This window comes from Lepisosteus oculatus, chromosome 5, assembly GCF_040954835.1.
Source record: "Lepisosteus oculatus isolate fLepOcu1 chromosome 5, fLepOcu1.hap2, whole genome shotgun sequence".
NCBI lineage: Eukaryota > Metazoa > Chordata > Actinopteri > Semionotiformes > Lepisosteidae > Lepisosteus > Lepisosteus oculatus.
The window spans coordinates 36,518,031-36,539,876 of record NC_090700.1 but is presented as its reverse complement, the minus strand read 5'-3'; the positions used below and the strand labels follow the sequence as shown (position 1 = coordinate 36,539,876).

Below are 21,846 nucleotides of genomic sequence, written 5' to 3'. Positions count from 1 at the left end.
GATCGCTGCATATATAATCATCCGCTTTTTCACCCATGCCATGGTTAAGACTGATCATTTAAGTTTTAACCTTGAACTGAACTGATGTTGTTTGACCATCATTTGATCTATATTATTTTTGCTTCTGTGTGAAGGATTTATAGAGTCTGTTATTCATGTTGTGCTGTAGTCAGATGCAGACTCAGCTCTGCACGTATCACCATGTCCTTGGGATCTTTGACAAACACTATGTTGATGATGGATAAAATTGGGCACAGTCCCAGCCTCGCTGGCAATGCCAGGGTGCAGGCTTTGATCCCTGTGGCCGAGGCCTGATAAGTTGCTCTGTGCAATCAAACTCTACATCATCTTTTTACCTGCTGTGCATATTGCTGAATGAAAGTCTTCCTTTCTCACTCTGGGGAGAACCTGAGAGAGGAGCAACAGGATTTGGGGCTGTCACCTCCCGGTGGACTCACCTGAGAGCGTCCTCATCATGCTCATGCTTTGCAGGATCAGGTCATTGGCTTCCTGCTGCAGCTCCTGGAGTGTGGTGCTCGAGGCACCTCCCCCTGACTGGCCAGCTCCGCCCGACCACTTCCTCATCAGCTCCTTATACTGGCCCTCCAGCAACAGCAGCTCCTGCACAGGACACAGCACAGCCCCGTGTTACAGATGCATGCAGGCCCCCCGGTTTGTGTGTCTCCTCTCTTCCCTCCAGCTGTCATAGTCTCTCACTGGAGCTTTCCGGTGCCCAAGAGCAGAACTAGTGTGGAGTGGAGGAGAATGAGCCTCTCACCGACAATATTGCAAGCTCATGGGTGATGCTTTTCCAGGGGACTCAAATCCACAAAACCTAGGCAGGGCCAAACCAAATATTTACCTTTTCTTGGGGAATCCTGATCCCAACTACCCTACATGGAGAAATAAGTCTCCGTGTACACAGTCATGTCTGGTGCTGCCTCTCTAAATCACCAAAATGCGTTTATCAAGCCAAAGGACACAAGTAGGGACTGCAGGTAAGTAAGTTTAAAACAAAGAATAGGAGGCAGTGTTGTGTTTTATGCAAAGCGTAGGGTCTAGAACAAGCTACCCAGCTATTGAAGCCAGTACCCTGTTTTCTTTTAAGAAATGTCTGGGTGACATCCTCAGATCAATTCGCTATCAGCTACCTTTTTTGCAACCTTATGTAAAAAGGTATTACAGTTCTGCTTAAAGCAATGAACAGCCAAGAGACACCACAAGAAAAAAGCCTGGGAGCTTTGCATGAAGGGCTGTCAGTACCCGTGATTAAGATTCAGTAGGTATTTTGACATTTTTCTCGTTCGAAGAATGAATGTGGATTGCAGTATGTGCAGTACTCCAATATCTTTTTATTCTGCCCCCAGCACAGGTGTAACATTCCCATGAGCACCGTCCCTTGCCCACCTCCCCTCCTTGTCTCACCTGTTCGGCTTCATTGGCCTCACTCTGAGCACGACTGACGTCCCCCCCAGCCTGCTGCGCCAGCTGCTGAGTGGACTGGACCAAGTCCCTCAGCTCCGTCAGCTGTGGCTTTGTCTGGTCCATCTGCACAGCCAGCTCTCCCAGAGTTTTCTGTGCTGGGTTCAGCAGGCCTTCGATCTGGAGAGGTCGAGAGAGAGACATGCTTTAAACTCTCTTCACAGGACCAGTCATCTGATATCCTGTTTGAGTCCTTGCAGATCTAAAGCTACTTTACTACACACTGAGGACAAAAACAGTCATGCACATATCCTACATTACATTACTGATATACAAAACACCTGGCAATAGGAGTACAATCCTACAAATGTAATTGAAATAAAACATAATTAGGACAACAGGTGTGTAATAATTTGTATTTTCTATGGCTCATCATCTCAGGGTGCTTTGCAATAAGATAGAAATGCATAAACACAAATGAATAAACCAAATTAATAATATTAAAGAGAATTTAAGTCTAGTGTTTAAAGGTAAGATTAAGTAGTTATTTTAATCTACAATCTGCCTTTTCATTATGTCAATGTAGCAGCTCTTGGTGGTTATATTCTTGTCATTATTGGTTCTGTGTGCTTCACTGTTTTTCTGAACATGTCACTGTGCTGTACTGTGATGAATTCTCATAATAATAATTTAGCATCTTTAAAATATTAAAGATGGAGCGAGTTTTTCGCTGAAGACAGTGTTGGATTCTGTGTTACACAGAGTACTGGTGCCTGAGGAGGATGAAACTAAATCACAATATTGTGTAGAGTGGAGATTCTTAAGAACTGTGCGTGAGTTTTAACATGGATGTAGGACACAGTCTTAAAAGGGGCCTTGTTCTTAAGCATAGTAAGCATGCAGCACATAGCAGATAATTTGACCTTCCAAGAGAGGAGAGATGCAGCTCTCCCTGACTACAGTGTATGGTCACCAGTGTCCTATGAGCTTAACCTGAACCTGTGCTTCAGGAATCCCCGTACAGCTGGTTATTGAGATATTTGAGCTCCAGTTGCCAATGGCTGAGCAGCAGGGGCAGAGAGTTATGCCTTTACTGGTTGAGCTACCCTTGGTAGCCTCATTTTGCTTACTTCATTGATATTATTCTTCACCCCATCCACAATCCTCATGGTGTCCTGGACGTTGGTCTCCAGGCTCCTCAGAGAGCTCTCCTCGCTGGTCAACGTGTCCAGCACCTGGTTCACATTCTCCTCCATCAGAACGGCCTGGGTCCTGCAACGCACAGCTGACTGGTGACCCCAAAATCCATCTTAACAAAAGAGCTGTAATGGACACTCTGATATGTGATTTACCCCTCCATGTAATTTCTGACCACTTCTTCCAAGTCAGGATTGTGGAGGAGTTAGAGGCTGTGCCAGCGAGCTGTGGGTGCCAGCCCATCACAGGGCAGACAATCACAAATACACCCAGAAGCCAGTTAACTTATGTATGTTTTTGGAAGTGGGAGGAATCCGGAGCCCCCAAAAGAAATCCATGTGAACACATGGAGAACATACAGAGTCCATATAGATTTCACCCAGGTCCCCAGCACTCCAAGGCAGCAATGCCAACCTCTGTGCCACTGTGCTGCCTCTTGTGTTTTATGTCTAGTAAAAATCTTGGTATTGTATTTGTGCACTTTAGGGAGAAGTTAGAAAAAGTACCTTTTTATCTAAACGGATAATATGAAGTTCTGTACTGAACTATTCTGCACTGCAGAGATCTGTGCTGTGTTGTGCTGTACTGCACATTGGTGGCCTGTGTTGGATACTGCACTGTCTTTGTAATATGTTGTGCTGTAGTTTGGCAGCACTATTTTTCACTGTTTTATAGTCATTTAGAAAATGGCCTTCTGAAAATTTGCAGTGTTTTCCCTGATTTGTATTCCTGAAATATGCAGCATGAATTAAAAAAAATAATGTCCCATAACAATAAATCTAAACAGTGTGAGTGTCTTGCAGGTCCACTTCCAACTACAGGGTTGAAACACCATATTAAAACAATTCCACATGAATTCATTGTAATGTTTATATAATGGTACTGAAAACCATCTTTAAACTAAAAGCTCATTAATGTTTCTCAGCTTCATGTACAATGTATGTTGTTGTTGGTGGATGCTGAAAGATGTACAGTTGTGTGCCCATAGCTGTGAAACCAGATTTATAATTTCAAATTTGTTTTTTTTAGTTGATTAGCAATGTTAGTTTTGTGCAGTCATTTTATTTATTCAGATTTAGGTTTGATCTTTTTACTGTCTATAAACTTTTTTTTTCATGAAGTAGCTTGTTTTGGTTTATTGATTTAATTTTTTTATTTAACATAAACATAAAGTACAGACTGCAGCAGACCTTTTGTAGATGTATTTAGCAAGTGAAAGATGATGGGAGCTGAATGATTGCTGGAATGAGACAGAGATGGCCCAGCTGCCTGAGGGTCACCCAAGCTCTTCCATTCATACCTGTGCACAATAGCCCAATGTAAATGGCCTCATACCCTCTGCCAAGCTATCTGGTTCTGACTGTACAAAAGTGTGTTATGGTGAGCTCTAATTTGTCCTAAATTAAGAAGTGATATATATTCTTGAGGCATGGTAAACCAAAAACTCACAAAATACGTTTGCATGAATCAAAACATACCTGCATTTCTTTGCCAGGCTATCCTTGGATAATGTGGAGCAAATGTGACCATGATTTCAATGTGCTTTACCCGTGTGATGTTGGCCTGGTGTCCCACACTATCCTTTCTGAAGGGCACTGTAGTGCGCTTTGCTGTGCTGAGTTATTCAGGGCTGTGGTGTAAGAGTAGAATGTCTGTACGGTCCGTCCTACCTGGCTGTCTCCGCTTTGCGCAGGAGCTCTCTGGCGTGGTCCAGCTCAGGCCCAGTGCTCTCCAGGACTTTCCTGCTGTCGGGCAGACCTGCCGCAATTCTCCTGATCTCGTCCACTTTGCTCCTCAGGGCATCCAGACTCTGCGGCAGCTTTGTGTTCAGAACTTCCTCGCTTACTGTCTGGATGGCTTCTGGATCTGTGTCAGGGTCTGAAGGACATGCAGACAGGAGGGGGTTTCAAATCAGCACCCTCTGTGGTGGGGGACAGAGCTGACGGGATACAGCAGCCACACTCTTTTAATCTTGATGAAACACTTCTTCCAACATGCCTCTTTCACAGAACTGAAAACAGTCTTTATTTAATCTGTCTTCAGTAATTACTCATATTTATCAGGACAATGTCAAAACTTTTCCTTAACCATTGCACTCCTCAAATAAAGTTCCATTGATTATTAATCTTATAAAACTATTGATAAATGGAACAGTTTCTCTTTTTCATCCCTGATATATTCTTGCTATACTTCACTTTCAAAGCTTTTTTTCAGAAAACAAGTGCTAATCTTGCACCGGGCACAAAAGCTTCTGTAGCACCTCATAAGACTGATTGAAGCCTGAGTTGGAAGAAACTGTACAGCATGTTACCTGACAGGAACTCTCTCAGCTGCTGGACAAAGTCTCGGGTGTCCTGCATGTCCTTATCCAGGTCTCTCCGTGCTTGCTTAATCTGATTGGCAAGTTTGTCTGTGGATTGCCTGACACGATTGGCTGAATCCTGGGTGTTCTGGATCTGTGTGAAAAAACATTGACAAGTGAAGTGTTGGTGTACATCTAGGGTCTCTGAATCTGCATCAGATAAGCATGTACTGTGTTTAGGTAAGGGAACTATGGTGCCTGTGGGCTAAAGAGTATGCAGACTTTTGTTCGAAAAGATCTCTGAATTAATATCATCATTAATTGATTTCATTTAAATTGTTTTGAACCTTTAGGGAATGAAAATGTAATGACTACAGACAACACCTGTAAAACTGTGTCTTTCCAGGTCAAGTTTTATGGAAGGCTTTAACCCGGAACTTCTGACATAGCAACTTATTTATAACAATACTAAATTTATCACTTTACCTAATGGCGATGATTACAGATATTTATATACCCTACCATTTTAACATACATCTTATTAACTAAACAGTAGGATGTGTGGACATATACCAATTTTAGCATCTGTAATCTGGGAATGTGAATCCAGAATGTACTTCTCTTGAGGTGAATCCTAGAGGTTTTCAAATAATAATCTTATGCTGGTGGTTTCCTGTCCTGTCATGCTTTAACAAGAAATGTCTCTTGTGTGACGTCTTTTGATACCAGCCTTGCAGTTTACATCATTCTTGTCCTTTGCAACGTGTAACCAAGCCTCTAGGTCTTGATATGATATATTCTTTAATCTGGGTGAAGTGATGCAGATAGGGTTAACCACTAAGAATATGTCTCATCACCTAATAATACAGTCTGGAGCTTTTCATGTTTCCAAATCTGTGAGACATCAGTGTAACCAAAATTACTTGGACTATATGTACAGGAATGAACAAAATCCTAGGTGAGAAGGTGCTTGTGGTTTCTTTTCCCTAAAATAAAATTGCTACAATGACGTTTTCACTAAATTTCTTCATCTGGATGCACTCCAAATTCAATAATTGAACTAGCTGGAATTTCTCATTTTCTGGCTGAAACACTTTGAAAGGGAACAAAGTCTAAACAACCTTTAAAACAAAAAAAGATGAAGCCGAGTGAGAGCAGGCTGTAATGTGCCTGCCTGTGAGGATCAGGGCCCAGTGGTGTGGTGCCGTACCTCTGCTGCAGCTCGCTGGATCTTAGAGCTGAGTTCCCTCAGTCTGGATCTGGTCTCTTCTGTGTCTGCCATGGCCTTGTTCCCCAGCGGTAGAGCTCCGGTGCAGGTGTCTCTGTTACCACAAGGGGGAGCACTGGGGCCTGGGCATAGCTGGCCATCACACTGCACGGGAGTACAAGGGGTGGAGCGCGTGCTGCCACACACCTAAAGTGATGAAGAGGAGCAATATTAATGATAGGAAATAATCAGTGATGCCAACATCCTACATTCCCTCCACCGAAGAAGCTGTGAGCTCTTTCAGCATGATCCTACATTACAGCTGATAGACATTTTAACCATGATAGAAAAATCTTTGAGAACTTGTCTGTGTCACTAAAAGTACCAAATTACCATTTGTCTTTTCCCCCTCATATTCCAAACTCTCTGTTCTGTATGATAACATCTTACTTTTGGAGTCAGATATGCATTTTAAGTGACTAAGATACCTACAATAAGCTATACTGTAGCATTCAAAGTTCAGTGCATTGTCTTTCACTTTTCCTCTCCCCTTACAGATCTCTCTCTCAGATGTGCTCTTTCTCAATTTCTCCCTCAGAAATGAGCTTTATCAGCCTGACCAGTGAATTCATGCAATAAAAATTGGCAAAGCAGTAACTTATTTGTAGAGGCATTTTCCCTGTTCCTCAGGCTGTAATAGCAAGGTCATGTACTAGGCTGCCAACTTTTACTCCCACCCTCCCCCAGATGGATCCATAGGTGTTGTGATCCTGATAGATGTGGGAATTCTAGGATTATGTTGGGAGGAAAGAAAGTTTCCGTGATCCCTGAGAATTTCTAATAGTACAACAGGAAGAGCATCTCTGTTAGTGTTCCTCCCTGCCGGCAGGGGAAGCTCAGCCTGGTTTCTCTGTCTTTTCTCTCTCGCCAGTTTGTCCCTTTCTCCTCTCATTCTCTCGAGCTGGTTCCCAGCCCTCTTTCTCTCTCGAACCTGCGCAGCGGTGGGTGTGAGGTCAGGCCGAGTGGCTAGCTGGCTGTTGAGTTTCTCCAGTGCTTTCTTGTTCCCCTGCTGGATCTGTCCCTCCAGGGCCGCTGCGTCTCCACGCTGGCTTGCCGACTGGTCCACCAGCACCTTGGTGCCTTCCGCCTTCTTGATGGCGTCCGCCGACTCCTGATAGGCCGACTGGATGGTGGACAGGGCACCTGGAGGAGGACAAGGGCCGGGGGGAGGCACATGTTAGCAAGTTTTTGAAAAAGTTTACTGGACTTTTTCAAAAGTTTACTGGGTGTACTGGACATTATTTCTGAAAACAAAGTCCTTTTTGACAAACACATGACAAATTCCTTTCAGACACCTATAGGGACTCTTCATTAAGCCTCCTGAAAGATTTCTATGGTTTTGTAAGATTCAGTTTACCTTATTTAAAGGAGGCAGAAAACTACAGTGGGTCTAAAAGTATCACAAATATGACCCATGCTTCTGAGTCCGAATAAATTAATGAATATAGATGCTTATTTAAAAATACATCCATCCATTGGTAGTTCACCTGGTTTATCTATTTGTCACTTCGAGGCAAAAAAAAATCTTTCAGCAGGTGTTCTGTTGCTCTTGTTAAGCCTTGCTGCTAATCTTATTTATATCTGTGTGAACTAAGGGCGCCACACCTGACAGCATTTTAGGTGCTGTGCAGGCTTGAATGTGTGCTCTTGCTGGACTAGAATCCTGGTTTTAGAGAAGCACTTCTCTGTGGGGAATTCTGCCCCCTGGTGGTGCAGTGGTGTAAGTAGACTCTCACCAGTCGGGATGCCGTTAAGGATTCTGTTCGCGGAGTCCCTCTTGCTGGTGTACTGCAGGGTGATACTTCCCAGCTCGGTCTGCAGGCTGTCTATCTGTCTGTTCAGTGACGTGCTCTGGTCCACCAGGAAGAAGTCAGGGTTCAGTCGGCTGGCTTGGTCCCTGGGAAAGAGGCTTGGATGTCACTTGGGTGGGGATTTAATTAATGCATTGCTGGGTCACGACAATGAGATAATCACAATCACTTTTCTTACTGTAGTAAAAGTCCCTTTTTATACTGCAAGTGTCTTATACAATTGAAACAAAAATTGGTCCTGGGCGAACCAAACACACAAACATTCCTAAATAAATTAAAAATCAGCTTACTAACATAGCCTGTCAACTCATGACCACATTCAGCAACCCTTTTTCCTTCTTTTGCTAGACTCACAATCTTAAATTCCTTTTGCTAAATTCACTAATAAACCTCTTCAAACCTATTTTTTTGATTGCTGAAAAAAGTTACTTTATGTACAGCACTGCACTGCATTATCATAGAAACATATCATAGTCATTGTTGGATGATATGCAGCTTTGAAAAAATAATTTTGCCTTACATACTAGTAGTGACATTCACAACTGATTAGATGTTAATTAAATGTGAGCGTATTATATATACACTGCACAATTCATGCTATACATTGCAATGATCTGTAATGCAGGGCTGATACGTGTCAATCTGGCTGTATTGCACACACATGTGATTACTTCTGATTATATTCACTCTACTTTATAAATGATGTTTTGGAACACTTGAGCCAAAACCCAGCAAAAGCCATTATCACACCATGTATTACCTCAGTCTGTGCAGGGTGCTGATGGCTTCGGTGATTTGCCCGTCGGAGGGAGGTGGGTAGGGAAGACGGTCCCTCATCTGCTGGAGAGTGGACTCAATGCCCAGAATCCTGGGCCCCAGGTCCTGGTCGGAAGAGCCTGGAAGGGTCATGGCCTGTTTGGACAGGCTGTCCAGTGTGTTGGAGAAGCCCTGCATCTCTCTGTCCAGGGAGAAGAAGCAGGAGGGGCAGAGAGGGCAGCTGGGGTAGCGGTCGCAGTGCCCGCGCTGGCAGTGGTCGCATCGCGGCCCCGTCACGCCCAGCTGGCACAGGCAGGCGCCCGTGGTCTTGTCGCAGCCGGCTCTCACCGTGCCCAAGGGGTCGCAGTTGCATGCTGTGCAGACGAGGAAGAGCCAGAGAGAGCCTGTCAGCTGTTCGCACGGACAGGATTGTCTTTCACCACAACAGTGGAAAGACCTCCTGACAAGACATCTGCTGTGGGTATGTCCGGAAGCACTGTTAAGTCATTTGTGTAAGATGACTCCTCTGCAACGCCAGGAGAGATATAGGCCTACACACAGATTGTGATTCACAAGCATTTTCCCAAAGGTCGTGTCGGGGAGAGACCCAGAACTACAGATACAGATCTGTCCATTTTCTAACCACTTCATCCAATTTAGGGACGCAAGGGAGCCAGATCCTATCCCGGCAAACAAAGGGTGCAAGGCGGGGTATGCCCTGGACAGGACACCAGTCCATCGTAGCCGGTTCCAGAGACTGCTATGGACAGTGAACTGACAGACGGACTCAGAGAAGTGTACATACGCAGGCAGCGGGTGCGCAGGTCTCCATACGAGTTGTCTGGGCACTCCGTACAAGTCCTTCCTCCGAAGCCTGGTCGGCACTCGCATTGACCTGTTAACTGATCAACGCACACAGAGCATGGAGTCAGTCATACTACCCCTGTTGAATGGATCTAAAGGTTTTCTCTAAAGGTTTTCAATGGCAGTTTCTGAGTTCTCTATAGAAACCCACAGGTCCTTTGTCTCAGAACTGGGACATTTCTATTGAAACCCATAGGACATCAATAGCAGGGATTCCCAACACTGATCCTGGAGGATCCCCATACCTGCTGGTTGTCTCACATATGTGAGGGCTTCATAGATAGGCCTAATTACAACTCTTTGTTTTCAATTCCTAATCATGTTAAATGTGAGGATCAAAAGTGTGCTAGATGCTAGAATAGTCTCAAAAGTTAACTGGACGGTCTGAAAGGCCTCTTCTCATTTGTAACCATTCTTAAGTAACTTAGGATCTTTAGCTTTTGAGTAGAAAAACTGCCCAAGGTCCCATAGAAGCAACTTGTTAGCTCTGTTAAGGATTCGACTGAGTATAAAGCTGGGTGCTAAGGAAAACACTTGTTAAGAAGATTTCATAAAGAAGCGCACATTATGTTGTCAGCTACATATCACGCACAATACATTACATGATAAAATACACGGATCACATTTTCAGCTGCACAACCAACACGTTATCGAACACAAACACTGCAACACAGCATCATATGCTCTGTGTTCTAGACAACTCAAATATTGACTGATATCTCTACTTGTGAGAATGGGACTCCTGTGTTTCATATGTATGACCACTAGGTGTCCCCACAACACTCCAAGCTCCCTGGTTCTGATGAGCAAGAGCAAGGCTCAGCCTCTCACACTACCTGGTTACAAGAGGTGCCATAGGAGTTGCGGGGGTCACATTTACATGGCTCACAGCCATTTCTGGAGAAGGGGTTCCAGTAGTTGGGTGCACAGCGGTCACACGTCAGGCCGATGAAGTTGGGTAGGCACTGACACTGGCCGGTCAAGGGGTCACAGGGCTGCTCACGCACCGAGCCCACCACACTGCAGGAGCACTCTAGGGTTTGAGATAAAGTAGATTCTTACAGAGGATTTTTTCAGTACAGTTAAACAGAGCTCTTCATGTATCCATGTTCATCTCAAACACCCACACTTTCTAAATTGGAAATACAATTTTCATAATCATATAATTATACCTTTCTTATTATGCGTTTGCATACTTATGTGTCTGTTTCACAGCCAGTAGCAATATCGCCCTGCAACTCACAACTGGCTTCCAACTCAAGCTAAGCAGGTGTGAGTCTGGTCAGTACCTGGATGTGAGATCTCCTGGGAAAACTAAGGTTGCTGCTGGAAGAGGTGTTAGTGGAACTAGTAGGGAGCGCCCACCCGCTTACTAAGATCACGTGTGGGTCTTAGTGCCTCAGTATATGGGGACACTACACTGTAAAAAGGCACTGTCCTTGGGATGAGACTTGAAACCAAGGTCCTGACTCTGTAGTCATTAAAAATCCCAGGGCGTTTCTCGAAAAGAGAAGGGGTGTTACCCCAGTGTCCTGGCCAAATTTCCCTCTGGCCTTTTCCAATCATGGCCTACTAATAACCCCCCATCTATGAATAGGCTTCATTACTCTGTTCTCCTCCCCACTGATAGCTGATGTGTGGTGAGTGTACTGCCGCACTTTGGCTGCTGTCTCATCATCCAGGTGGGGGTGATGGAGGGGCGTGCCCATTGCCTGGAAAGTGGAGCTGTCCTTTGATTCTCCTGCATGTCTAAAGCAAAGACGTGCAAGGCCAGCTGTGTCTGCTCCATGGTGTGCTTAGTGTTTTGTCCCAGCTGTTCTAACACTAGTTCAGAGGGCACTTGTGTGGGTCTGACAGGGTTCTGTACAGCTGTGCCACCATCTCTAAGGCCGGAGAACCGATGAACAAACAAGCCCGGTAGGTGACTCACTCTTGCAGCCCTGAGGGTCCGAGGCGCTCAGCCCGTAGTACCCCGCCTTGCAGCGATCGCAGCGTGGGCCCTCCACGTTGGCCTTGCAGAAACAGGCCCCCGTCTCGGGGTCGCACTGCCCCCCCCGCTCCGCTCCCTCCACGCTGCACTGGCATCCTGTGGGACAGAGAAGTGAGCAAACACTCCGGCACCGCAGAAAAGGCCCGGCTCAGCCCGCCTTCGCTCCACAGCTGAGCTGCCACAGGCGGCCTGTCTCCAGCCTTGTGATCCTGAATCCACTAAAATCGACCCGAGTGTGGAACGGAACCTTGTAGCTGGGAGATATGCCGGCGCCTCTCAGCTTGAAATCTCTTTCAAGAATTTCAAGAAGTGAACAATGTTTTGGTGACCAAGTGGTTGGTGTTGATTTTACCCTGAGGCATTGATATGAAACTTGCCGATCTCTGTGTTCCGATGTCAATTGATGACAGTACTCTCATGCCACTATCGGAGGAGTATTTTTAAAATGGGGTTGCCGGATTGCATTCTACCCGCATGTAGGCATATTGCTGGGGCAACTATTAATAATTGTGCTGTCAGGTATGTGTCCGTGCCTTGGCGGAAAAGTGATTCCCATATACCAAGGCATGGGTTGACAACAGCTCTCTCAGTTGTATGGCTGGACTGTACGTACAGATGCTACCTCCTCTGATTGGTGTTCATGGCAGTACCCACAGAGGCATTCTAGGAATACTCACGAAGGCAGGCATCTTGCCGGCTGATGGTGCTCTGGGGGTTGCGGTAGTAGAACGGGGTGCACTTCTCACAATTCCGGCCAGTGGTGTGGTGCTGGCAGTTTTCACACACCCCTCCGCTGACCATCCTGCTGGCCTCGTACACCACAGGGTCGAATCGACAGCGTTGGGCGTGGTTGTTGCACTCGCACTCTGCAGAGATAAGAGTTACTCTTACAACAGAGGTTTGAGGGGCCAGATCTCAATCCTGGGTCTTGTCGAAGCTTAAGAATGCTGAGAGGTCAGAGTGCTTTTGCACTTCTTCTGTTTTTGGCATATTTTCATTCCACAGCACTAGAACATTTCAAAGGGAATTTTTGCAATTGTCCAAATCTTCAGTATTATTCCAACACACTTGTCTCTTAAGATATATGCATCAACACATTCTTACTTCTGTCTTTACACCCACAAAGCAAATCAAAGTTTAAGCAAAACCTCTAATGAAAGCACTTGAAAGCATTGGCCAATATAAACCAGCAACAGGACTGAAACCAATGCAGCGCTCAGAGTCACATGTTTTAATGAATGCTGAAGTGACCCTGTCAGCGGAGTATCACTGGCTGTTTATCTTCATGTTTGCTGGGTGTTTTGGTGACACGTACTCTTGCACTGGTGCGGATTCCTCTCCTCTGCAGGTCTCCAGGGCAGGTCGTTGTACAGGTCAGCGCAGCGCTCACAGTTCACTCCCGCCGTGTTGTGTTGGCAGTCGCAGACACTGTGCACCTGCCCCCCGTCACGGAGACAAACACACCTTGTTAGGAGCATCACTATGACTTATGTAGGGGTGTAACCCTGGCGTCCTGGCCAAATTCCCCATTGGCCCTTACCAATCATGGCCTCCTAATAATCCCCCTCTATGATTTGGCTACATTACTCTGCTCTCCTTCCCACTGATATCTGATGTGTGGTGAGCGTTCTGGTGCACTATGGCTGCCGTCGCATCATCCAGGTGGGGCTGCACATTGGTGGTGGTGGAGGGGAGTCCCCATTACCTATGAAGCGCTTTGAGTGGAGTGGCCAGACAAGTGCTATATAAAGTGTTAGCAGTTATTATTATTATTATTATTATTATTATTCCCATAAAACATTTTGCACCTGTAGTGTAAAATATTGTCAGAATGTTTAAGCGCAGTTTAACAATGAGGGGGGCTTTTCACTTTCTTTTATTTGATTAAAGAGATCTTGGCCCTGCATGACAATAGGGCAGCATGTATAGCGCACCGTAGGTGAAGCTCTGATGTTGCTTGAAGGAGGTGTACCTGAATTCCAGGGAGCTGGTTGGCAGTGGGCACACAGCGGTTGGCGTGACCGTGGCAGAAACAGGAACCCTGGACCTGCATCTTTTTCAGGGCATAGAAAGCACTGGGCGCGCGGGCGTTGCTGATACGAGGGGGCTGGCCCAGCCTGGTGAGGTTCAGCCGCAGGTTAGTGAAGCCTGATAATCCTGGGAGAGAGCAGGACAGTGGAGAACAGGTGTTTAGTACAGTGATCCTGCCCTCATGTTTACAAGATGCTCAGCTTCAGTTTGCTTCTGCTGGAAAACTGCTGCTTTCACTAAAATGACAATATTGCACCTCACACCCTGATAAAAGTTGAAGGATTTTACATTACCGGGCTTTTAACCATTAGAACAAAGGGAAGAAACTGAAAGGATTCAGATCAGCATGTTTGAACACCAGGAATGTGTTCCTAATGATTTTGATGGTGTATGCTTGCAACATAGTGTAATGTGTTCAAATCTGATTGGATACTGTTACATACTTTCAATTTTTTGGCTCTGCGGCAGGTTGATGGCAGACACCTGGCGGATAGGACTGATGTGCACCTACAGAGAAAAGAAGAAGGATGCGTCAGTCTTCATGGGGATATTACACATGGGAAAGCAACCTCTGCTTGAATGAATCTAACTTTAATGCAGCTGTTTCAAAAATCAAGCAACATTGCAGCCCTCTTTGAGCTTGTAAAGCTTCAAGAATAAAGGAGAAAGAACATCTGAACATTTTCATCATGATTCCCTTGCATGATGACACCGTATTGCATAGTTGAATAATTGTTTCTAAATATGTTTTAGTCTATATGCAGTTGTAAAAGAGGCAGTTCTTGATGTAGGTCCCTCACTGTCTGGTCCTGGTAGGAGCTGTTCGGTGGGAGTGGAGGCATGGTGTGGCACTGTAAGTCCTGCAGGCTGCGTGGGGGAGAGGTGCTGATTTGAGGGAAGGAGGTGCGACAGTCAGAGGCCAAGTACAGGAAGGGCTGCCAGGTCCTGCCGAAATCCAGGGAACGCTCCACTACCAGGGCTTCCGGGCGGGGTCCCTGCAACACACCGACCAGTAAATGCGTGGCTTCGCCACCGACAGATCTTCGAAATCATGTGACAGTGCCCCTCTCTGCAGTGAGCAGATGCTGTGGCTTTACCTTGAAGTCCAGAACCAGGTTGTGCAGCAGGAACTTGCTATCCGTGTCAAACTGGAGAGAGACGGGGTTCACATCTGGACGACAAGGCCACAGGAATGCAAGTGAATATTCTGAACATTTCTTCTGCTCTTACGTTGTAGTGAGATGCTTATTGTGTGATTGTAATAATAGAAAACATGGTTCATCAACATCATTGTAACAATAATCAGCACTGTCAATAATGCATTAAGCAGGCTTGCAGAAGTGCAGATGTTCTGTGACAGATGTGTCAGTAAAGGTGCTGGAGTACTAGTATGTCTGCAAGTTGTCCTGGTGAGAGAAGTGTTAATTTGGCCCAATAAAGCCAATAATGAGCCAGTCTGGGTCATTAATTGCTGAACTGCAATGAAAATGTACACATGCCCCAGCCCTCCAAGACCTGGTTGAGACCGTTCCTGGCTGCAGGGCCCATCGCTGTCTCACCTTTCCTGGACTGCCACCACCTGTTGGGCCCAGCCTGGGCCACGACATTCTGGATTTGATGGGCATTTTGGCCATAGGGATTCTTGGAGTCACAGGGGCAGCACTTCATCTTCCACTGGGAAAGACAGGGGTTAAAGACACATCACAATTCACAGCAAAACAAGCTAATGGTGCATTTTTAGCCTGAAATAGGCACTGGTACAGCTGTGTCGACAAGCCTGCACATTTCACTCCAGAAACGACTGCTCTCCAGCATTCAAAAATTATTTTGAATTTTGCAAACCTGACAAAAAGAAATGTAGGAATAGGTGTCACAGAAATAGAAAACAAGCTATTGAGTTAGTGCCAAAAGCTCTCAATACTGCCCTATAAACTTTTAATGTTGAACTCGGGAGCCAATGCAAACATAGCCTGCGTTGTTAAGCTGGGAGGAGTGATGTGTTGGAGTTTGTGAGAGACGTGTAGACTGTTGGTTTCCAGCATGTACACATTATGTAAGGGCCTCTCAGCACAGCAAACTCGCAAGCAGGTCTAGCTGATAAAAAAGTAGGCCAGGTTTGCTTCACCTGGCCAGACACAGCCTTGTGCTCATTTACAACAAATTATTGATGCTATTCACCAGTATGGCTTTTTTCAGATAAGTCTTGAAAAGATGTTGTACCATAAAGAGAAACACGTGTCTGTTTCTGCAGCACAAAGATGGAATATGTTTGAGATAAGTATTGATTTAAACATTTATTGGGTATCAAATGACGTGTCGATCAACTTCTGTAAAAGGATGTGCTATAATATAATAGAGCCCAAAAAGAAACCAGGGGTGAATTCTGTCAAGAATCTGACAAACAAATTCAGTAAATCACAGGCCCATATCTTAGTGCTGATGTTGCACTGCCCATGAAGGACTGGGGCACTTTCTTTTCACTCAGTAATATAAATTCTTATTGATAAGAAGTCAGGAGATCGGGAAGATGGTGAGTCAAGTTCGATGACTAACTGAGCTGAAATTCTCCGTTCTGCACACTTGTGAGAGCTTCCTGTTTTATCGATTGGCTTAGCTGCCAGTGATCCGTCATTGGAGAGTACGGTGTCTTGGCTGTACACTCTGGCCATAGGGCAAGGCCTACTCCATCTGGAGGAAAGGGCTTGGGTGACCGGGAAGAAAGCAGCTGTTGTTTCAACACAGCTGACATTTCGAAGACTCGTCCTTCCCCTGGCTGTGCGGCCTGCCAAATGAAACCACTGTCTGAGAGTGACAAGAGCTTATTGTATGCCTCCAGCCAACCCCTCCCCCCCCCCATAGATCCCCTCAAGCAAGAAGCAAAATTGTAGTATTTTCTGCACTGATTCTCACCAAGGAGTGGAGGCTTTTCACAAAAATGTGAAAAAGGTTTGGAAGAGGAGAATAGGGGAAGTACATGTCCATATTATCAAATACACACAGACACAGCAATGTTCTTAGACTGAAAATATAACCCAAAACAATACTTCTATAATTTTTTGGCCCATCCATCTACCATGGGCTGGCATCCCGTCTGGAGTATCACCATGCCTTGACCGCAAAGATTTTGGAATAGGACCCCGATTACTACAACATTTCCTGGAAAGATGTGGCTTCATTTAATGTTTGATGCATTGCCTGGCTGACATGTCAAAAGGCTCTTTTTCTTTCTCTTCCTTGTTTAATGGCAGTGATTTTCAATGCCTTTTTCAATCAGATGCATTGTAATTTGTCCACTGCTTTAGCAGATTCCTGGGACTGGATCATGGATGAAAATGCTCTTTTCAGATGTGCTTTCTGTATCCAGCTGTAACCCTGTATTCTCAATCTTTTAGTTTTTTTTAGGCAATTAATGAAAGACAACGTAACGCAGATGGTCGACATTGCAGGTTGTGCGAGCCGGCTTACCAGCGCGGTGACGTCACCGCCCTTCCCTGTGAATGGCAGGGACCGCAGCCGCAGGGCTGACGGGAGATTTCCCTTTAGCTCAACTGGCTGGGTCTCTGTTGAGTGACGCCGGCGGCCCGGGTTCGAGTCCCCAGCGGTGGGGGGCCGACCTGAGGCGGCAGCGGCGAGGGCGCATACCCACGTGAACCAGAGAGCACTACAACATTTACAGTAACTACTATCTGAATCAATAGAGATGTTCGAGGCATTAATTTCTCTGTACTATCACGTGTGATTTTCAGGTAGTGATTGTTCACCTTCATTTGTAAATACTCAGGGGGACAAAAGACACTTAACAATAGCTTAAAGGCATGAGAGGGAGGGCAGGCCTGTATTTCACCTTCAGCCAATCAGAGGCAACTGGGTGAAAGGTTACGAGGACAAAGGTCCTTTGTAGCATCTATCAATCAAGTGTCTAAAGTTCACAGAGCAGGAATTCAAGCATATGGAGTGAGTGTAACATGTATCGACTTCTTTGGGATAGCTACAGACTGGAGGCCACTGAGTATGCACTAGAGAAAGTAAAGCTTTTTACAGATAAAGAGAAACAAGCTGCTATAGTCACACAACCAGGAAGGGGTTCAATGATTATAGGTTTTTTTCTTTCTATTTGGTTAAGATGCCCACATTTGCCAAGTTGGTTTATTTGAAGATCTTCTGTTTTGATTATAGGAAAAGGAAAGTTTTTGAAAACTAAATACACTAAAGTACACAGTACAGAGTTCAATTAATAGATTCCTAGAGGTAATTGCCACGTTTTAAAACAGTGAAACATCCAGGTCTACCTATTCAAATATAGCAAACATATACACCAACTAAAACTTGAGCAAATTGTTTGCTACAGTGAGGGCTAGATGGTATCCATTTACTTAAAACAAAAGAACAAATATACCCCATTCTAAACTGTAATAACCAGGGTTGGCTTATCGGTATCTCTGGTTGAGGATACAAATATAGAAATGAAGACATTGGAAGGAGCAAGTTTTCATTCTCGTCAAGACATCTAAGTGGTCTAATGGCCGTGGTCAGGTTGTGGTCTCTTCTGGAGGTGCAGGTTCAAATCCCACTCCTGATATTCTAACAGACACTGGTTACATTCAAGTAACATCTGGACTAGATCCTCAGATCAATTAGCCTCTAACAATGAGATGGGCTGGATGGTCTCCTCTCGTTTGTAACCTTTCTTATGTGTCATAACTGTTGACTGAAGGACAGCAAAATGCATGAAGGTTGGTACCCATTGCACCAGAAGGAAAAAATGTCTGAGGGGACTCCCACCTGCATGGGGATGTTGTGTCCATGGCAAAATTGTTGTTAACTTAATGAATTCTAGAAAAAGAAGAACCTCAGATTCCTTTTCAAGGGTTTTGGTTTAGTATTGAAGACCGTGAGGTGACATCCCAGGATAATGTTATTCTAAACATGCCTGTGGTAGATAATCTGACTTGCCTTTAAGACTCCTTCCTGCTCTGCTGCTGCTGCTGCTCCCGGTTTCCATGGCGATCCAGAATGCTTGCTAATCATCAGTACCTTCCCTCTGAGCACTCTGGCTAAGTGGGTGAAAGGTTACTAGAGGAAAGGTCGCCCAAAATAAAGTGTCCAGTGGCCAGTGAGGGGGGGGAAGGGTGCACGTCTCAGTCCATTGCTACATTCCACAGTTTCACCACCCCCGCCTTGGGTTACTGTTTCCAGAGGGCTGGGGCTGAAAAGTTTAGGCTATTATTTCTAAATATGGAAGCACTGGAAACCAAAGAAAATTAGTTTAATTAGAAAGTTAATTGTTTTCAAACAGGTTTTCAATTGATTATTATTTATCAGATTTGCTCTGTCTTGAGGCTTCTGTAGTGATGTTTAATTTAATGGTGGATTTTATACATAGCCCGGTTCCTACTATTATTGAACATGGTGGGACAGACAAGTTTTGGCACACTGACCATGAACATTTTTATTACAGTTCCTGTCTGCCTTTCATTTTTCCATTCTGATTTAGTTGCTTCCATGGTATTCAGCTTCCTATTCTCTTCCCATTGTAAACACTAGACGTACTTGGCATCAGGAGATTCGGAATTTTAAAAAAATCCGGTGTAATAGGCAAGATGTCTTTCCTTACAGTATAAAAAGTACAAACTCGGCGTCAGCAGAGGCAGATGGCAGGGCCTCAGCCACACTCCTGCTGCTTCTGTTGCTGTGGCAACTACAAAGCTGGTGGTAAAAACTGCTTCCTACACAACTGGCAGGCTGGCACTGCTGTCTTTCTAAATAAAAAAAGAAATGGATCGAATAAAAGTTTAAATTAAAGAAGAATGGAAATCCTTGAAGGTGGCGGTTTCACAAGAATATAAGAAAGATTGAGTTTGGTAGCAGCTAAAGATCCCATCCAGTCATTTCTTGAAGCCAGGAAGGAAGCCTGGGTAGCTAGTTCCACGCTCCCACTACCATTTAGTTAAACATGTGCTTCCTTTTCTCAGTTTTAAATGCACTTCCCCATAGTTTCCACGTGTCCTTTGGTTCCAGTTTCGCTCTGTTCTGAAGAAGCGTGCCGCATCTTTGCCCTGAAGGCTGCACATGTATAGTCACAGAACGACCCAGGCTTTCATTCACTTGACAACCTCCAACACTGACAAAGCTGGTGGAGACCTATATATACCTTACCTGAAATCTATAAATCTGGGTTGCTTTTGCTTAGTATGCTGCATTGTTTTTGGTTTTTTTGTCAATTCTTGATTTTAAATTCACTTGGAACTTAATTTGCACACCAAGTAAAAAAAAACAGACAAAGTCTATCAAAGTGAATCTGGGATATGCGTGCTGTGAGGACAACAAGAAAGGATTGTGAACTGACAGTACCAGCTGACCAGCTCCCATGTTAAGCATGTTGTAAGGTTGCACGTACACCCCTTATCGGCACATTTTCAGGCCTGGCATAGGCCACATAATATAACCATGCCAAGTTTCTATTAATACCTGCTGTGAGGGCAGTTTTCTGTTTACTGATCGCATTCCCCTTGAACAGTGATTTGGAAGTATCCAACGGTTGATCCGTCAGTATTATAAAATAACTTTTTACCAAAATGTTTCTTTTACTTCTCCAGGGTTGTCTTTTAAAGCTCAGGGGTTACAGCTGACTCGGGAAGAAAAATAATTGCAACCGTGCATATTGTGCAGTGTATAGAAGGACCTAAAATCACGCTGTTTGAAAAATATTTTTTTTTTCCATGCAGCTTACATTTGCATTGGGGACAGCAAATGATTAAATAGAGATGGATAAAGTGTGTTCCTAATGCAGAAAATACGAATGTAGCTGATCGGGCTGTGCTTGGATAAAGTGTCCTTGCAAGAAATTCAGTGATAAATCACAGAGACAACTCAGGGATGAATCACATTCCGAAAACCAAGAAGAACCAGGGAAATGGGACCTGAAAAGGGCTTCAGAAGCAGATTTCACTTCAGAGCAGTGTCCTAGCAGTGTGGAGGGACATCACTGGCAGATCTGTGCCGCAAGAAAACTGTCTGTGCCACAACACTTCTCCCAAGGTGTTTCCCTTTTGCACTCTTTTTCTTACTGCCATTTTCCTGCTGTTCCCTTTTTTTCTGGCTAAGAATCACACAAGTGGTTCGTTGCCAGAGTAGAAACAAAGGTGAGAGAGGAGACGTGCTGAAAGCACTGCCTTGCAGAGGTGCCTCCTTCTCAAAATAATCACTTCTGACCAGACTCCGCCGGTTCTCGACCTTGAACTGAAATGACATAGCCAGTGCCAGAGCTGTCGAAACACCAGGCCCAGAAATGACAGAACCTTTCAACACTTCATGTGCATTTCACTGAGTGACATGAAAAAGCATCTCTGGCACAGAATAGGATCATTAAAGCCAGCTGTATCAGAGGACGACTGACCTCCCGGTGATGTCAAGATGCCAATGGATTTCAGCAAACTGACTAAAAAGGCTCATCTTGTCACCCGTTAGTTTTAATGTTTCACCCTCCTGGTAATTGAGTACACAACAGAGGAAATGTTCAATCCAGTGCTACTTATTCACCTGAGGGCCTTCAGGTTGTGTGTCAGGAGTGACCGAGTGACACAGTGTGTGTGGAGTGAACAGATCTCACCAGTTTGAGTCTGCCTGTGACTGTCAAGGTATTGCCAAGGTACTTCTTTCTACAAAATGCCACAAGGTGGAATAAGTTGGGGATTCCTGATTTCTTTGTCCTTTATTTGGAATAAATAATAATAAATATTTCAGCATACAATCACTGTTGTCTGAAAGAGGATACAGACTCTTATGTAGGCATTGAAGAACTCTCTAGAAAGAGCCAGACGTTGGCTTGACAGTGATAGAGTTTTCAGAAAGAAAAAGAATGGTCTGGAAACAAACCCTCGCCTGAAATCATCAGCTTTCATCAGCCTTAGCTTGCAGGGGCGACGCCTTTTGCTCATAAAGGGCTTTTCTAAATCCCAGTAGGAAGAGGGACGAGCCTCCCTCTAAGTGCTCGGGGATTGGTTGGGCAGCAGACAATGTGGGACGCTCTCCCTGGACAATTTCGTGCTGAGAAGATGGTCACTTTCTGCCAATAGCAGTCCAGCATTACTGCAGTGAGACTTGGCAACACGGTGGACAGACACAGAGGCGCTACTGTCTGCATTTGCTGCCCATTCCTAGTCAGCCCAGAGTCCCAGTTATCTGCAGCAGGTCGGTTAGTTCTGAG

At 44.9% G+C, this 21,846-nt stretch overlaps 1 protein-coding gene across 2 annotated transcripts in view; it reads right to left on the bottom strand.

Moving 5' to 3' along the window:
• Positions 1-21,846, bottom strand: part of lamb3 (laminin subunit beta 3) — a 31,378-nt gene that overhangs the window by 336 nt on the left and 9,196 nt on the right. For both annotated transcript variants that reach the window (XM_015342750.2, XM_015342751.2), the window contains exons 6-24: positions 15,200-15,314; positions 14,738-14,811; positions 14,441-14,635; positions 14,084-14,147; positions 13,582-13,766; positions 12,925-13,045; positions 12,287-12,475; positions 11,550-11,705; positions 10,456-10,652; positions 9,561-9,657; positions 8,760-9,129; positions 7,925-8,085; positions 7,120-7,331; positions 6,132-6,335; positions 4,931-5,075; positions 4,290-4,497; positions 2,553-2,694; positions 1,426-1,602; positions 459-621 (exon numbers count right to left, since the gene is read on the bottom strand). In XM_015342750.2, coding sequence (XP_015198236.2) covers positions 459-621; positions 1,426-1,602; positions 2,553-2,694; positions 4,290-4,497; positions 4,931-5,075; positions 6,132-6,335; positions 7,120-7,331; positions 7,925-8,085; positions 8,760-9,129; positions 9,561-9,657; positions 10,456-10,652; positions 11,550-11,705; positions 12,287-12,475; positions 12,925-13,045; positions 13,582-13,766; positions 14,084-14,147; positions 14,441-14,635; positions 14,738-14,811; positions 15,200-15,314 — 3,175 coding nt within the window. The remainder of the gene's footprint in view (positions 1-458; positions 622-1,425; positions 1,603-2,552; positions 2,695-4,289; positions 4,498-4,930; positions 5,076-6,131; positions 6,336-7,119; positions 7,332-7,924; positions 8,086-8,759; positions 9,130-9,560; positions 9,658-10,455; positions 10,653-11,549; positions 11,706-12,286; positions 12,476-12,924; positions 13,046-13,581; positions 13,767-14,083; positions 14,148-14,440; positions 14,636-14,737; positions 14,812-15,199; positions 15,315-21,846) is intronic.